Consider the following 16,340-nt stretch of genomic DNA (forward strand, 5'->3'; position numbering starts at 1 on the left):
TCGTCTGGTGTCAGTACCACTTTATCTGAAAAAAACGTTTCCCATCCACACCAATAACATGGTTCCTTCACCTCAAAATATTAGAATTACATAATATTGGTATGAAAGCAACCATTTCAGCCAGCATATCCTGCTCTTTAAGAATTGACCATAATGCCAGTAATTGATGCAAGCCAATATCTCAACACTATTATTCATTCTTGCCAATGCAAACACCAGAGTCACATTTGACATAAAGGATTTAGTCTGTTTCGGAGGGAATAATGGACATAAGAGAACAGGAGTCTGCAATGGAAGGGTAGAAGCAAAAATTTCCTGGTTCAAAAGGTTTAGTTGATCTCTCTTAGTTGCACAATTCAGGAATTTTGAGTAGGCAATGCCTGTAAACATGATAATATCCAAGCCTGACTCTTCAATCGAGTCTTGTGCAATCAAACAATATCCCAACAGGTTTTATGCAGAAACTGAAGTTGATGTATCAATCTCTGTACATATAGATTGGTTATATCATTGGGCTACTAATTCAGGAAGTGCAAGTTCAAAGCCCACCACAGAAGTTTGAGAATCAAAACTTAGCTAATAAAGAAGTGTCGAATTGGAAAATTGGCATCAATTAGAAATGACAATGAAACTGGAAGACTTCTGGAGTAATGTAAATGGATCACTAGTGTTTTCAAGGCAGAAATATATTACCCTTACATACTTTAGAAAAGATTTGACTCCAGTTGTTGACTCTTAAAAGACCTCTAAATTGGTCCAATAAGGAATTAAGCTGCATCAGATTATTGAAAAGCTTTGAAGTTCTCCAATGTCTCACCCAATGGTTATCAGGGCAATGAAATGCACTCCATTTGTCTAGATTTGACCAAAAAAAACCCTCAACATTATCGAAGGCAAAGCAGTCACAATAGCTTTCTGTTCAATTTAAACAACAACTATGGCATCCACTTGACATTGTGTTTCATGGATGATGTATGCAGTGCCATACTACCAAGGCAAATCTGTCAGTTCCTTTCAATCTCATGATTCCCAGTGCCTAGAACAAATGAATATGATGCAACAATCTCCACCTTCCCCGCTAAACTGACACACCACTCCAAATTAGATACATATAATTGTTCCTTCATTGTTGTTGGATCAAATCAGAGCATCCTATCTAATGGCATTGTAGAAGTCACTTCATTGCCCAGTCTATACATGTTCAAGAAGGATTCTGTTACTTCCTTTCCTTTGCATAGAAGACACAGGAACAAAAGTAGGCTATTTGGCACTTCAAGTGTACCTGGCATTCTATAACATCATAATTAGAGTCATAGAGATGTACAGCATGGAAACAGACCCTTCGGTCCAACCTGTCCATGTCGACCAGATATCCCAACCCAATACAGTCCCACCTGCCAGCACCCGGCCCATTCTTCTATCACAGGCATCAACTCCTCTTTCGTGCCTGGCTGCACAACTCTCAACTCCCCAATGTTTCAAAAATCTATCTACCTCCTCCTCAAATGCTTTCAGGGAAGTAGTCTGAGTTTTTGTCCGAAATTCTGTATTGCATTCAATACCCTATGGGAGAAGGAATTTGTTCACATCTCAGTTTGAACTCTATCCCCTAGCTCGAGATTCATTCCAATAGGGAAACATCTTCCCAATACTTACCCTGTCAAGCCCCTCCAGAATTTTGTCAGTAAGATTATCCATTAGAGTTTAGATGAGTAAAAGCCGAATCTGTTTAGCTATTGATACTTCAATCCCCTTCATCCCAGGAATCAGCCTGGTGAATTTCTTTTGAACTGCCTTCATTGCTAATATATTTTGTCTTAAATATGGGGACCAAACTGTACAGCACTCCAGGTATGGCCTCACCAAAACCCTGTACAGTTGCAAAAAAAAAAAACTTTTTGAACTCCAATCCCCTTTCAATGAAGGCCAAAATTCTATTTGCTTTTTTAATTACTCACTGAACCTGTATGCTAACTGTTTTATGCACAAGAATACTCAGATCGCAATACTACACTTTTTCTGAGAGAGTCTCTGCCTATTTAAATAATAGCATGTTTTTTGTTCCTTCCTATGCAAGTGCACGACCTCACATTATTCTACACAGCCAAGTTATTGCTCACCCACTCAAACTATATCCATATTCCCTGGCAAATTTATGCTATCATGACAACATGCCTTCCCCAACAACTTTTGTGTCACCAGCAACTTTGGATACATCACCCTCTGCCCCCTCCTCCAATTCATTAACACAAATAGCAAATATTTGCAGCTGTCAAACTGATCACTCTGGCATTTCAGTAGTTATGTCTTTCCAACCCAAAAAAGACCCATTAATTCTGACTATGTTAATCAATCCCTAATCCATGCTAACTTCCAATATTTTGAGAGCTCCTTGTGCAATCTTTCACGTGGCACTGTACTATATCTATTAGTTCTGAAGAGGAGTCATACTGGACTCAAAACATTAACTCTGATTCTCTCTCCATAGGTGCTGTCAAATTTGCTGAGATTCTCCAGCATTGCATTTGTTTCAGGTTGCAGAATCTGATATCTTCTCTGGTATTCCATTAAATCTCCCTTTTTTATATTCCTTGGTTTTTTATTAGATCTGCTCCTTAACCACCCTTACGAACCAGAGGTAGTTATCCCTCTCATTTAGCGCTTTTTTTAGACCAGAATAAATTTGTGCTAACTGTTATGAAATATCAGCTTAAGTGTCTGCCATTGCACATCTACTGATTTTTTATAAAATTCCCTACAGTATGGAAACAGGCCATTTGGCCCAACAAGTCCACACGAACCCTCCGAAGAGTAACCCACCCAGACATGATATTTATCCCTGACTATTGCACCTAACACTATGGGCAATTTAGCATGGGCAATTCACCTGACCTGCACATCACTAGATTGTGGGAGGAAACTGGAGCACCCGGAGGAAACTCACGCAGACACGGGGAGAAAGTGCAAACCCCACACAGACAGTCAACCGTGACAGGAATTGAACCAAAGTCCCTGGTGCTATGAGGCAGCAGTGCTAACCATTGAGCCACCATCTACCCCTTAATCTATCTTCGCAGGTCACTTCAGACAACCTTTTCTTCATAACTTTATACCTTCCCTTATTTCAGTTCAGAACATTGGTTTGAGATCCAAGGTACTCACCCTCAAACTGAACTTGAAATGCTACCATACTGAGATTGCTATCAATTACACAAGACCCTTGACCAAGAGATTGCTCATTAATGCAACTTCATTACAAGATTAAAATAGCCTCTACCTGGGTAGTTTCTGCAGCGTACTGCTGCAAGAAACATTCCCTGATACACTTGATGAAATTGGTCTCCCACATTACCCTTGCCAATCTGATTTGTTGAATCAATATGCAGATTAGAATTATCCATAGCAACTGTAGCCCTTCTTACATACCTTCATTTACTGATTTATATTTTGTCCTATAGTGTGGGAACTCCTCAGGGGTCTACAGACTCCCATCCATCATTTCCTTTCTTTGTTATTCTTTATTTCCAGCCAACCTGATGGCACATCAAGATCTATCATAGCTAGATCACTACTGAGCACCACTCTGATCCTTTCTTTTATTAATAAAGCTTCATCACCTCTTTTTTTTTTAAATGTCTATCCTGAAACGCCAAATAGCCCTTACTCTTAAAATCTCCCAGTCTTGGTCATCCGGCAATCACATCTCTGTAATCATAGAATCCTTACAGTGTGCAAGCAGGCTATTCAGCCCATTGAGTCCACATCAAATCTCCGAACAGCATCCCCCACACCTCTCCAGATTCACCCGCTTCCTGCACCTTGCGTTTCCCATTCCTAACCCACCGAGGCTGCACATCCCTGAACACTATAGTCAATTCAGCATGACCAATCCACCTAACTTGTACATCTTTGGACTGTGGGATGAAACCAGAGAATATGGAGGAAACCACGCAAACACAGGGAGAATGTGCAAACTCCACATAAACAAACAGTCACCTAAGGGTGTAAGCAAAGCCAGGTCCCTGGCACTGTGAGGCAGGTGCTAACCACTAAGTGCAATATCACCCACCGTGCAATATTAGTCATCATGTCATATTCATTGATTTCTATTTGTATTGTTAACTTATCCATCTTGTTACACATACTTCATTCAGATTGAGAGAGTTAAACTTGAACTTTTTACTATCACTACTTATGCTGGTTCTAATTTCTGCTGCAGTTTTCTGCTTACACTTGATGCCCCTTCCTGTCATACTTGGATTATTAAAGCTGAAAATGTGTTGCTGGAAAAGCGCAGCAGGTCAGGCAGCATCCAGGGAACAGGAGAATCGACGTTTCGGGCATAAGCCCTTCTTCAGGAATGAGGAAAGTTTGTCCAGCAGGCTAAGATAAAAGGTAGGGAGGAGGGACTTGGGGGAGGGGTGTCGGAAATGTGATAGGTGGAAAGAGGTCAAGGTGAGGGTGATAGGTCAGACTGGGGTGGGGGCGGAGAGGTCGGGAAGAAGATTGCAGGTTAGGAAGGCGGTCCTGAATTCGATGGATTAGACTGAGACAAGGTGGAGGAGGGGAAATGAGGAAACTGGTGAAATTTGGATTATTAAATGCCTCTTCATTATTCTGCACCCCTGCTGTCTCATTTCTTTTGATGTTTTTAAAACTTCCTTTCAGTTGAACAGCCTTTTCCATCACTAATTATTTGAAAGCCCTGACTTCAGCCTTCATTATACTATTTGCCTGGGCACAGATCCCAGCCTAATTCAAGAGAAGTCTGTCCCAACGGAATAGCTCCCTCATTCCCCAGTACTGGTGCTAGTACCCCATGAATATGAACTACTTTGAACCATTCATTTACCTCTCTAATTTAATTTACATTTCGTCAACCTGCATGTTGGTTAGGTCGTAATCTGGAGGTTATTAGTTTGGAGATTCTACATTTTAATTTAGTTGCTTTCATCTGGTTTGGAACTTCCAAATTAATTTTACATTGAGGTAATCTATCCCTCACCAGTTCTACAATATCTTCCTTCAGGAAAAAAGCATTTTATACATTCAGCTTCCACTATGACCTTTGCAAACTGCTGAAGCTAAAAAAGCTTTTCAAGCTACAGGTATTTCCCATATACCAAAAGAGGAAAAATCTCAATTCCAGATTGTTCTAACTGAAGCCAAATGCACAACTATTCACTTCTAAAACTTACCGAATGAAAACAAAATCATAATAAGTAACTCTCCAGTTAACGTTTAAAACACTTCATGGGCAGACCAAAACCTACATATGCCTCTGTTTCAAAACGTAAACTAAGTGATACTAAAATATATATGTTGCACCACAAAACTTACATGGTTCCTCGAAATATTGACTGAAGCAAGATCATCTCCAGCTTTGGGCAGCCTAAAGGATACTTCATAAAAACAAACAGGTAAATTTCTTTCCAATTTCCAAACTAGCTCACCGTTTTGTATTCTGTAAGTTCCATCTGCAGACGTGCTATTTCACCACGGAGCACATTGATTTGCTGACTTGCTCTGTCCTGGTTAACCATCACTTTATTTTTAATGTTCCGCGCACGATTTGCATATTTCAGTGTGTTCAAAGTTTCCATGAAATCACGATCTGATGGACTGACGCAAGCTATCATCACTGTTTGGCTGTAAAATGAAAACTAGGAAGTTCACGACGACAGCAACATGTCAACTGTCACAATTAAGAAGTATTTATATCAGTTTAGTTACCTGAACAATTGAAGTATGTAATTGAAAGCTATACAAAAAAGTATAATATTTTAACGTACTGTAAAAAACATCCATCATGTTGAGTCTCAGTTCAGCAAATTCACAAATTTGCCTTTAACTTGGCAACATTTAGGCACTTCATTTTCCAATTTACCCATCAACTAGTAGGTAGCCTCACAGAATGTTAAGACATAGAAACAACTACAAACTCAAGTTATTTATATGACAGAATTTGCACAATGAACTAAATTCAGATTACAGCTATGCTGTTAAGAAAGGCATGAAACAGAGTTTTCTTAACCAAGCAGGTTTAAAATGAGAAAGCAAACTTTCTTGCTCAAAGAAAATGTACTGTGCCAAGTCACTTAAATAGAAAAGAATAAATAACTTTCCCAATACTCATGTACTACATTTGGGCAGCTCAAATTAGTCAGTTTTGAATGGATTCTGTCATTTGTGTCAATGTTTACTTAGTTGAAAATATATATCCTAAATACCTGGCACATTTATTTGTTGGTTTAGCAGCTGTACAAGTTTGTAATTGCCAAGTTGAGAGACCTATAAAACAGTTGGCTGATTATCTGATCCTACTCTCTAGTCCCTTACACAAACTTAACACTTAGCAAGGCAGAGTTGGTGATCGTCAATTTTGCAAAGATCTGCACCATTTCCCAAATGGTGCCATGATGAGCATAGAGGACTTTTAAAAAACTGCTATATCTAATATTGTTAATTTGTTTTATGGAATAATTCGAGTAAAGGCCACAAGTAACTTGACAACAATGAAAAACTATTCCAATTTAATTGATTCTCAATATAGTTTTAGGAAAGCTTGGTTGTCAAATGCCAGTGGACTGCGAAAATCAATGTCAACATCACGGATCAACAACAGGGGAGACTTAGTTATTTCTGACAAAATAGTAATTGACTTTTTGTCTCCAGAGATAATACCAGTAGTTCAGCAATTTCTATTTTAGATTTGCAGCATCTTCAGTATTTTACTTTTGTAATGTTAGATTGGTCTTATATGTTTCAACTCAGAATAAACTGTCAACCTCAGCCATGGGTAAGATCCTAGAATCCATTGTGAAGGATGAGATTTCTGAATACTTGGAGGTGTATGGTAAAATAGGCCAAAGTCACATGGTTTTATCAAGGGGAATCATGCCTGACAAATCCACTAGAACTCTTTGAGGAAGTAACAAGCAGGTTAGACCAAGGAGAGCCAATGGATGTTATCTACTGGACTTCAAGAAGGTCTTTGGCAAAGTACTGCACAGGACACTATTGAATATGGTAAGGGCCCAATGTGTTAAAGGCAAGGTGTTAGCATGGATAGAAGCTTGTCTGTCTGGCAGAATGCGAAGAGAAATTGAGGACTGCAGATGCTGGAGAAATCAGAGTTGAAATGCGTGGTGCTGGAAAATCACAGCAGATAAGGCAGCATTTGAAGAGCAGGAGAATCGACGGTTCGGGTAGAAGATATTCATCAGGAATGTGGGGTGGGGCTGGGGGGTAAGGTAGCTGGGAAAGCGATAGGTAGGTGGAGGTGGGGTTGATGAGGATAGGTTGGAGGGGAGAGTGGAGCGGATGGGTGGGAAGGAAGGTGAGACAAGTATGACAGTTCCAGAGGGCGGTGCGGAGTTGGAGGGTTAGATCTGGGATGAGGTGAGGGAGTGGAAGGTGGGGTGAAGAGGGGATTTGAGGAAACTAGTGAAATTGACATTGATGCTGTGTAGTTGGAGGGTCCCAAGATGGAAGATGGGGTGTTCTTGGATATGCATGTTCTTGGCAGAGTGGGAGGAGGAGTTGAAGTGGTCGGCCACAGGACGGTAGGGTTTGGTGCAGGTGTCCGAGAGATGTTCCCTAAAGTGTTCTGAGAGTTTGCATCCTGTCTCCCAACATAGAGGAGACAACATCAAGCGCAACGGACACCGTAGACGACACGTTTGGATTTGCAGGAAAATCTCTGCTGGATGTGGAAGGATCCTTTGGGGCCTTGGATGGAGGGGACGTGGGGGTTCTATTCTTGTTGTGGTTGGAGGGGTGGGGATCAAGGGCGGAGGTGCAGGAGGTGGAGGAGATGCACTGGAGGACATTGTTGACCACATGGGAGGAGGAGAAATTGCAGTCCTTGAAGTAGGAAGCCATCTGGAATATCCTGGAGTGGAACTGCTCCTCCTGGGAGCAGATACGGTGGAGGTGGAGGATTTGGGAGTATGGGATAGCATTTTACAGGAGGGGTGGGTGGGAGGAGGTGGAGTCCAGGTAGCTGTGGGAATCAGTGGGTTTGAAGTAGATGTCCCTATTGTGTTGTTTGCCGGAAGAAAGCAGAGAGTGGGGATAAAAAGGATCCTTCTCAGGATGGCAACTGGTGACAAGTGGTATTCCGAAAGGCTCAGTGTTGGAACCCCAACTTTTCACTTTATACAATAATGATCTCGATGAAGGAACTGAGGGCACTCTTGCTAATTTTGCAGATGGTATAAAGATAGGTACTGGGGCAGGTAGCATTGAGGAGGCAGGGAAGGTGCAGAAGGATTTGGACAGGTTTGGAGTGCTGGCAGGAAAGTGGCGAATAGAGTACAACATGTGAAAGTGTATGGTCATGCACTTTGGTGGGAAGAATAGAGGCACGAACTATTTTCTAAATGGGGAGAAAATTCAGAAGTTTTTAGTGCAAACAGACTTGGGAGTTTAGTACAGGATTCTCTCAAGGTAAACTTATAGGTTGAGTCAATAGTTAGGAAAGCAAACACAATAATGACATTTATTTTGACAGGACTTAAATGTAAAAGGAGAGTGGTACTTCTGAGACTCTAGTCAGACCACATTTGGAGTACTGTGTGCAGTTTTGGGCCCCATATCTCAGGAAGGATGTACTGGCCCTGGGGAGTGTTCAGAGGAGGTTCATGAGAATGGCCCCAGGAATGAAATTCCATATGAGGACCGCTTGAGGACTTTGCGTCTATATTCAATGGAGTTTAGAAGGATAAAGGGGGGGGGGGGGAAATCTAATTTAAACATACAGAATATTGAATGGCCTTGCCAGAGTAGATGCTGGAATTATGTTTCCATTGGAAGGAGAGACTAGGACCTGAGGGCACAGCCTTAGAATAAAGGGAATACCTTTTAAAACAGAGAGAAGGGGAAACTTCAGCCAGATAGTGCTGAATCTATGGAATTCTTTGCGACAGAAGATTTTCGAGGCTAGGTCACTGAGTTTGTTTTCGAATGAGATAGACAGGGTCTGGACTATCAAGGGGATCAAGGGTTACAGGGAGAATAGGGTTGAGAAACTTATCAGCCCTGACTGAATGGCGGAGTCGACTCAATAGGCTGAATGGCCAAATTTCTGCTCCTATGTCTTATGGTCTGAAAGCATGGAGGAACAGATAAATGCATGACAAAGATTAAAAAGCTTCATTTTGACTTTTATCAAATGGCTTCTGCCAATCCTAATGAAATATTGCTAATATTTTGTTTAGAGATTTTAATCTCAAAGAGAGAATATTCACGTGACTCAATCAAAAGCATCTTTAAATAACATCAAAATGATCCTCTGACCTTCAATCAATTCAGATGGGCATTAGCAGTATGCCGTAAAACAATGAATATGGATTATGGTTCCTTGTTTCAGCAAAGAAAACCTCAAGAGACAATCAACTACACAGCTTGTGCGCCTTCTGGAAACCAATCCAAGACCAGAAAATCATGCCCTGAAGTGGGATTCAATGTTAAAATGACTCCCAGAACTAGAAACAAAAAAGTTAGAGATAAAGTAACATTGATATTGCAAATGGCAGGGAACAATGGGCAAGGAGACCTTTGACAATCACAGGTTTTGGTATGAATTAATGGAGGTCAGATGCTGTCACAAGAAAAGAAATTCAGGTAGATTATACTAATCATACAACACTCACTGGTAGTTTGGTCAAAATAGGTTGTGACTTTCAGGCGTGGGTAGGGTTAACCTACTCAACTATAAATGCAATAGAATTAGCATAAATCACATTGTATATACTTGACTCAAAGCCTTTGTATCATTGGAGAAATTTTTGATGTTCCTGTCGAAGTTGTCTCCCCATCGATATAATAAACACTGCTTGAAATATCAAATCAGAACCTGTGTCGAGTGTTGGTTTAAAATATGTCACAACACCCCATTTCAAAGTCACAATTTCCTTTCAAAATGTAGTCCATTTGTGTCTAGCTATAAACATGCAACAATTTGATATTCTGAATCAATTAGTGAATTTCATGAATTAGAAACCTACATCATGGAGCAGGAACAGGGTAGAAGGTTACACAATTATCCTATCACACCTAATACTCAACCCTCATTGACGATCATGATTTTCACTCTTCTGAATCAGAGTTAAATAACTGATTTTCACACCTCTTAATAAGCAGAAATCCCTACTTTGAAACTGTATAAATATTTGCACAAGTATGCAGCAATTTAACTATTTACAGTTAAACTCAGAAGAACGAATACTGTCTTTTTTCCAAAACCAGAGTGTCCAATCATCTCATTAATGATTAAAACACACAGAAGTATTATTGGAAGGAAAACTCACTTGATGTTCAAATCACCAAGTATTCTATTTTCCCATTCAACATCAACAATATAAAACTCAACCTCCCACCTTATACAAAACTAAGTGACCAAAATTATAAAATCTGCACAAAACAAAACACTTGCTTAAAAAGACCCTCATAAGAAAATGATATCAATTTGTTAGAAAGCCAGGTATTTACCTATTTCCCCCCAACGAATCTTGTAACAATCGTGTTAACTTTGAATCTCGATAAGGCACATGAGTGACTCGTTTACTTTTATCACCAAGTGCACTGATGACATTTCCAAGTGCCAACTGGAAAACAAAGGTTGAAAGAAAGTTAAGATTTCCATATAACCAGCAAAATTCAATAATAATCATTATGATTACAAACATACTTCCATCCTTAACTCCCAACGCCAATCATCTGTTCCTTCATCTATTTTTGGACATAAATGACCATTTATACTTGTTTACAGTTTCCTGACTTACCACTAACTTGTATCACAATAAATCCAGGTGAATGAACAATCCAGTTGCAATCCCATTGATTTGCTCAGAGTCTGATACTTTTGCTTCAGCTCATCCATACTCCTTTAACACCAGACCATGTCTCAGGTCTATTATCTCCTCCTAGAATAGCACATTATCCACCACCTATCTTATCCATGAAATAACACATTGTAAATTTTATGAATATGTCTACCAGCATTCATGGCAAGTCAAAGAATAGGCTATCTTAAAACGACTAATGTTACACTTATGCTTATCTCCTGCAGCACTTCATAATAACAATGATCTAAGTGCAGCTGCAAAGAAAACTAAAATGCTACAGAACACCCATTATGCACCTAACCTGACCTTTTCTCAAGATGTAGGGAGCATGAAGTGCCACTAGAGGATGCTATTCTCTTTAAAAAAAAATCAGTATTTACCATGCTACCATCACCTTTCTCAAATGCCGTTGCTGCTAACTTGCTTAACTGACATTAAAGAGAAGCAGTTTTATTTAATTAAACATTGGAAGACTGAAGCAATCTATTGCAATCCCTGATCCAAAGCTGTTCCCTAGCTAACATCTCCCTGGGAATAGTCTGACATTTAATCCAATCTGTTCAAATTCTTAATATGACATGTGATCCCAAGTTGAGCAACCAACAAGAGGTGTGAGAATAGGCAATTTGCTGATTTTCTGATGAAGGGCTTTTGCCCACAATGTCGATTTTCCTGCTCCTCGGATGCTGCCTGACCCGCTTTTCCAGTGCCACTCTCATCTCCAGCATCTGCTGTACCCACTTTCGCTTAAATGGCTGATTTTACCCATTGCAGCTCATCTGCTATGAAAACTCTCATTCATACCTGCAGGAGTGACAGTGGTGAAAATCAAAAAGGTCTGATTTTTTTTTGTGACAAGGAATCAGGCAAACATAGCACTTTTGTGAGATTCATCTGCGGTGAACACGGTTTTTCTAGGCCGCTTCAATTATTAGACTTCAAGTGGGTAGAAACACACTTTTTTTTCTTCTAATTAACATCAACATCATGATTTAATGTACTTGTATCAAATAAGAGTAATTTTGGTATTCAATACATACACATTGAAATATATTGGAGAAAATACTTGAGAAAATTGCTGATTTCTCTTTCTTGTCCTGCAAACTCAGGCAAAATATTTGTATCTGACAACATTCAATACAGGAGTAATTGAATGGTAAGCACTCTAAAGATTGATAACTATTTAATGACTGATTTAATTCTGTACTTATTCACATTATTTAGTGGAAACTGGAAACATTGGACCAACAAACCATCAGCTGATGCACCAGGAATTGTAAAAGTAGCATGAACAGTGGCGCATCTCAGAGCTAGTTGTAATGTATTTTTAAAAGGACGTGTTCATGATATCATACCACATGACATTATGGTATAAATGTCTCTGTCTCCCTCTCGAGTCCTCTTACAACTTGCCTCATTTATAGAATTGTGAAGAATCATGTAGACTCAAAATGTTAACTTGTCTCCATGGATGCTGCCTGACCTGATGTGACCTCCAGCATTTGTTTTGTTCAGTACAGTTAGATCCAAATTGCTGAACTTTAGCCCAGGCACACAAGTGCCTGTGATTGTAATACATGTGGATACCAGGAGCTATTGCATCCTTCAGTACCATGTTACCTATCATAGTCATCTTATTAGAGCTAAACTAAGTATTAACTTAAGTTACTTACAAAAATACAGATACCCTGAATTTAAATGTCCATCTCTGCATCTAAGGTCAATTCTGAGGGCAGAAACAGGTGGCGCTTATAAAGAAATATGACTCCCAGAACAAAGATGCAGTCAGGCTTATTTTTGGTCCTTAAATCAACAGATACTTGGGTCTGGCTGGGATGCTGATTTTCTGGTTATTTCAATATAATGGAACAGAACAACAATACACCTGAAGTATTAACATTATCTGAGTGATGAGAGTGGAACGTACTACTTTCACTCGACAGCCAACATGAACAGATGCTCATGTTCTTTTTCAGTTCAGTTGTGGTAGACTGAAACCTTTTACTCAAAATTTACTTGGGTTTGGCATGACACTGAAAAGGCAAAAGATGGGTCACATACAATGGGAGTTAATTGACAATTTACTTGGTTCTCCTAAAGGCAATCCTTACAGATGCAAACTTCAATATCAATTAAATCAGTGTTTGTGCATGTCTGAGAATTAAAGCAGCACATTTTTAAGGTGCAGCATATTGAACAGGCAAGCAAACAACCACCTGCTCCAATTATAAAACACAACTGCTCACTTAAGAAAAACAAACCTACTTAGGTGCTTAGTGGTGCAGCGGTAAGGTCGCTCCCTCTGAACCAGAAGAACCAAATTCCTTTCTACTCCAGAAGTGTGCAATCACATCTCTGAACAGGTTGATTAGAAAAAAATATCAACCACCACCTGATCGCAAAGTAATCTGGGAAAGTCAGAGTCAGAGACATACAGCACGATTAACAGACCTTTTGGTCCAACTCATCCATGCCAACCAGATATCCTAACTTTATCTAGTCCCATTTGCCAGCACTTGGCACAAATCCCCCAAGCTTTCTTATTCATATACCCATCCAGATGCCTTTTAAATGTTGTAACTGTACCAGCCTCCACTACTTCCTCTGGCAGCTCATTCCATAACATGCACCACCCTTTGCATGAAAAAGCTTTCCCTTCGGTCCCTTTTAATCTTTCCCCTCTCACCCTAAATCTGTGCCGTCGCGTTCTGGACTTCCCCACCCCAGGGAAAATTCATTGTCGATTTACCCTATCCATGCCCCTCATGATTTTGTAGTCGTTCAATTATGAGATAAGACTGCAGGATAAAACAGAAAGAGTTCCTGAAGAAGGGCTTCTGCCAGAAACGTCGATTCTCCTGTTCCCTGGATGCTGCCTGACCTGCTGCGCTTTTTCAGCAACACATTTTCAGCTCTGATCTCCAGCATCTGCAGACCTCACTTTCTCCTCAAAACAGAAAGAGTACCTGCTGACAGCTCAATAACTCTCAGCTTTTGTGGCCTCCAAACTAAATCAACAGCAAGGGAACTTCGATATTTATGTATTTTTAGGAGGTGGGTTTGCATATGCAATGGTCTCAACACCATGCTTGGTGATGTACAGAAGTAGTGAAGCAATGGACTATGGAAAAGAGGAGACAGTTTTGAGAAACATTCAAGTGGCAGAATTCCAAAATCAACCAGTCAGTAAACCACAGGATGATCAAAATTTCTAAACACCAATGCCTTCATTACCTCTTAACTTCAATATTCCAACACACTCCAGACTTGGCTCGTACATCCTATTCTGCATCAACTTGAAATCTGCACAGGTGTTAACTGAAAAAAGTCTCTTTTACTCCCTGTCCCTAATAACTAATGTGCTCAATGACCCAATTGCACCCAGTCAAGCAACATTTTCATTATAAAATTTTCACTTTTTTCTTAAAACCCCACAAACTTGCCCAAACCTCTACTTGTCTTCACCTACAGCACCACAAGCCTCTAACTCTCTGTTCTACAATAATTTATATGCTTTGAGCAACTGCAATTACAATTGTGTCTTCAGTTTTCCAAACCCCAAGCTCTGGAATGTGTGTACCACCTTAGTTTGCTTCCCTTTAAGATACTACTTAAACCTAGCTTTTTGACCAGATTTTTTCCATCTTCTGACCTAATACCTCCTTGTGTGTTTCAGAGCCTTACTTTGTTTTACAATGCTCTTGAACTGCATTGAGATGGCTCTTAATGTTAAAAAGGTGCTCTAAGAGTACAAGTTGTTGTTGCTATTAAAGGGACATGGAAGCCATAAAAGTGTGTTCCTCTTCAGAAAATGTCTACTAGCAACCATATTTTGGATTTTTTATTCTCTACCAAAATCCTTTGTAAGACCAAAAATTTAACTTTCAAAGCAAAGCACATTAAGTCTTTAAATGTATTGCATGCTTACAGCAAACGTGATACTATAAACATTAATTTCCATAGGAATTCTATTATGGTATTTCAATGCATTTAAAACAGAAAATGTAACATAGGAAGTATACATTACCCTTCAAGCTGACAACTTTCTTTACTACCAAGTACTATTCAACATGTACTCACTAGACCACAGTTAATTGAAATTCCTTCTTTTGCCCTCTCTCCAGTTGCTCCTGTACGCTTTAGTCTTTCTGAACCAGCAAGGTCAACAAAGTGGAACTTGGCTGTGAGGGTTTCAAATTCATTCATTTCTGTTGATTCACTGATGGCTTTATTGTCCAATAGTTCATCCTACATTAAAAACAAAACTAACCCAATCAAGTTGAAGATAACAAAGAAGTATATATACTAAAATGTTCCCATAAAATGAGTGCAGAATAGTTAGGTGCTGGATTTTGACTGGCACAGACATGGTGGGCTGAAGGACATTTTTCCTGTGCTATAGATCTCTACGACTCAAATCAACTTGGCAGTATTTTGCATCTTGCAATATTGATTTGTCTTTTCACTAGAATTTTTTTTAAACGAACAGTGTACTTCCAGCACTTTTCTTCATATTTCAGCATTTAGGTTTTCCACAACACATCTTAAAACTATCAAGTTACAGGAAATTATACAAATTCTGGTCAAATTCTAAGACTAGGGTGTTAAATCTCAAGGAAAGAAATTATGAAGGTATAAAGGCCAACTTGACAATGGTGGATTGGAAAAATCCACAAAGATTTGATGGTGGATAAGTCATGGTTAGTATTTAAAGAAATATTACACAGTTGACAAGAGATGCACATTCTTCTGAGACAGAACCACCAAAGCAAAAGGTAATTCAAGTATGGTAAACAAAACTTGATAGAATGTTAGATGCCAGGAAAATTGGCAAGCTTGAGGATTGGGCACAATTTAGAACCATGCAGGAGAACCAAGATACTAATTAAGAAAGGGAGAATAAAAAAAAAGAATGTAGGCTAACAAAATACATAATGGTGATTGTAAAAGCTTCTTTTAAGCATGTGAGAAAAAAATAAAAAAGTCAAGACAAAATGTGGGAAATTTACTGGTGGGGCCAAGATAATTTATAATTGTAGCAAAAGACAGTCTTAAGAGTTACTTTGTATCTTCAAACAAACAAACTCCACAAGTTCTAGGTGACTAAGGGACTTGTAAAGCTGAAAAACTGGAATAAATGAGGATTTAAGTAGAAGAATTTGAAAAAAGTTAACTGAAATAAAGGACTAGCTTTCACAGTGCTGTTCCTTCATCAGGTGGTTGTCGATTATAAGATTGTACAGCATGGAATTTACAGCAAGTTTACAGTGTGATGCAACTGAAATGATATATTGAAAAATTTTATCGTTTTCAAGATAACATTTCAGTTGCATCACACTGTAAACTTGCTGTAAATTCTGTGCCGTACAATCTTATACTCGACAACCACCTGATGAAGGAACAGCGCTGTGGAAGAGAGTGCTTCCAAATAAACCTGCTGGACTATAACCTGTTGTGTGATTTTTAACTTTGTACACCCCAGTTCAATAC

The 16,340-nt window shown here is 39.3% G+C and overlaps 1 protein-coding gene across 3 annotated transcripts in view; it reads right to left on the reverse strand.

Annotated features, from left to right (window-relative positions):
• The window catches only part of kif21a (kinesin family member 21A), a 142,821-nt gene that overhangs the window by 72,689 nt on the left and 53,792 nt on the right, over window positions 1-16,340 (reverse strand). For all 3 annotated transcript variants that reach the window (XM_043713606.1, XM_043713604.1, XM_043713605.1), the window contains exons 6-8: window positions 14,931-15,098; window positions 10,495-10,610; window positions 5,454-5,649 (exon numbers count right to left, since the gene is read on the reverse strand). In XM_043713606.1, coding sequence (XP_043569541.1) covers window positions 5,454-5,649; window positions 10,495-10,610; window positions 14,931-15,098 — 480 coding nt within the window. The remainder of the gene's footprint in view (window positions 1-5,453; window positions 5,650-10,494; window positions 10,611-14,930; window positions 15,099-16,340) is intronic.

The sequence above is a fragment of the Chiloscyllium plagiosum genome, chromosome 23 (genome assembly GCF_004010195.1).
Source record: "Chiloscyllium plagiosum isolate BGI_BamShark_2017 chromosome 23, ASM401019v2, whole genome shotgun sequence".
Taxonomy (NCBI): Eukaryota; Metazoa; Chordata; class Chondrichthyes; order Orectolobiformes; family Hemiscylliidae; genus Chiloscyllium; species Chiloscyllium plagiosum.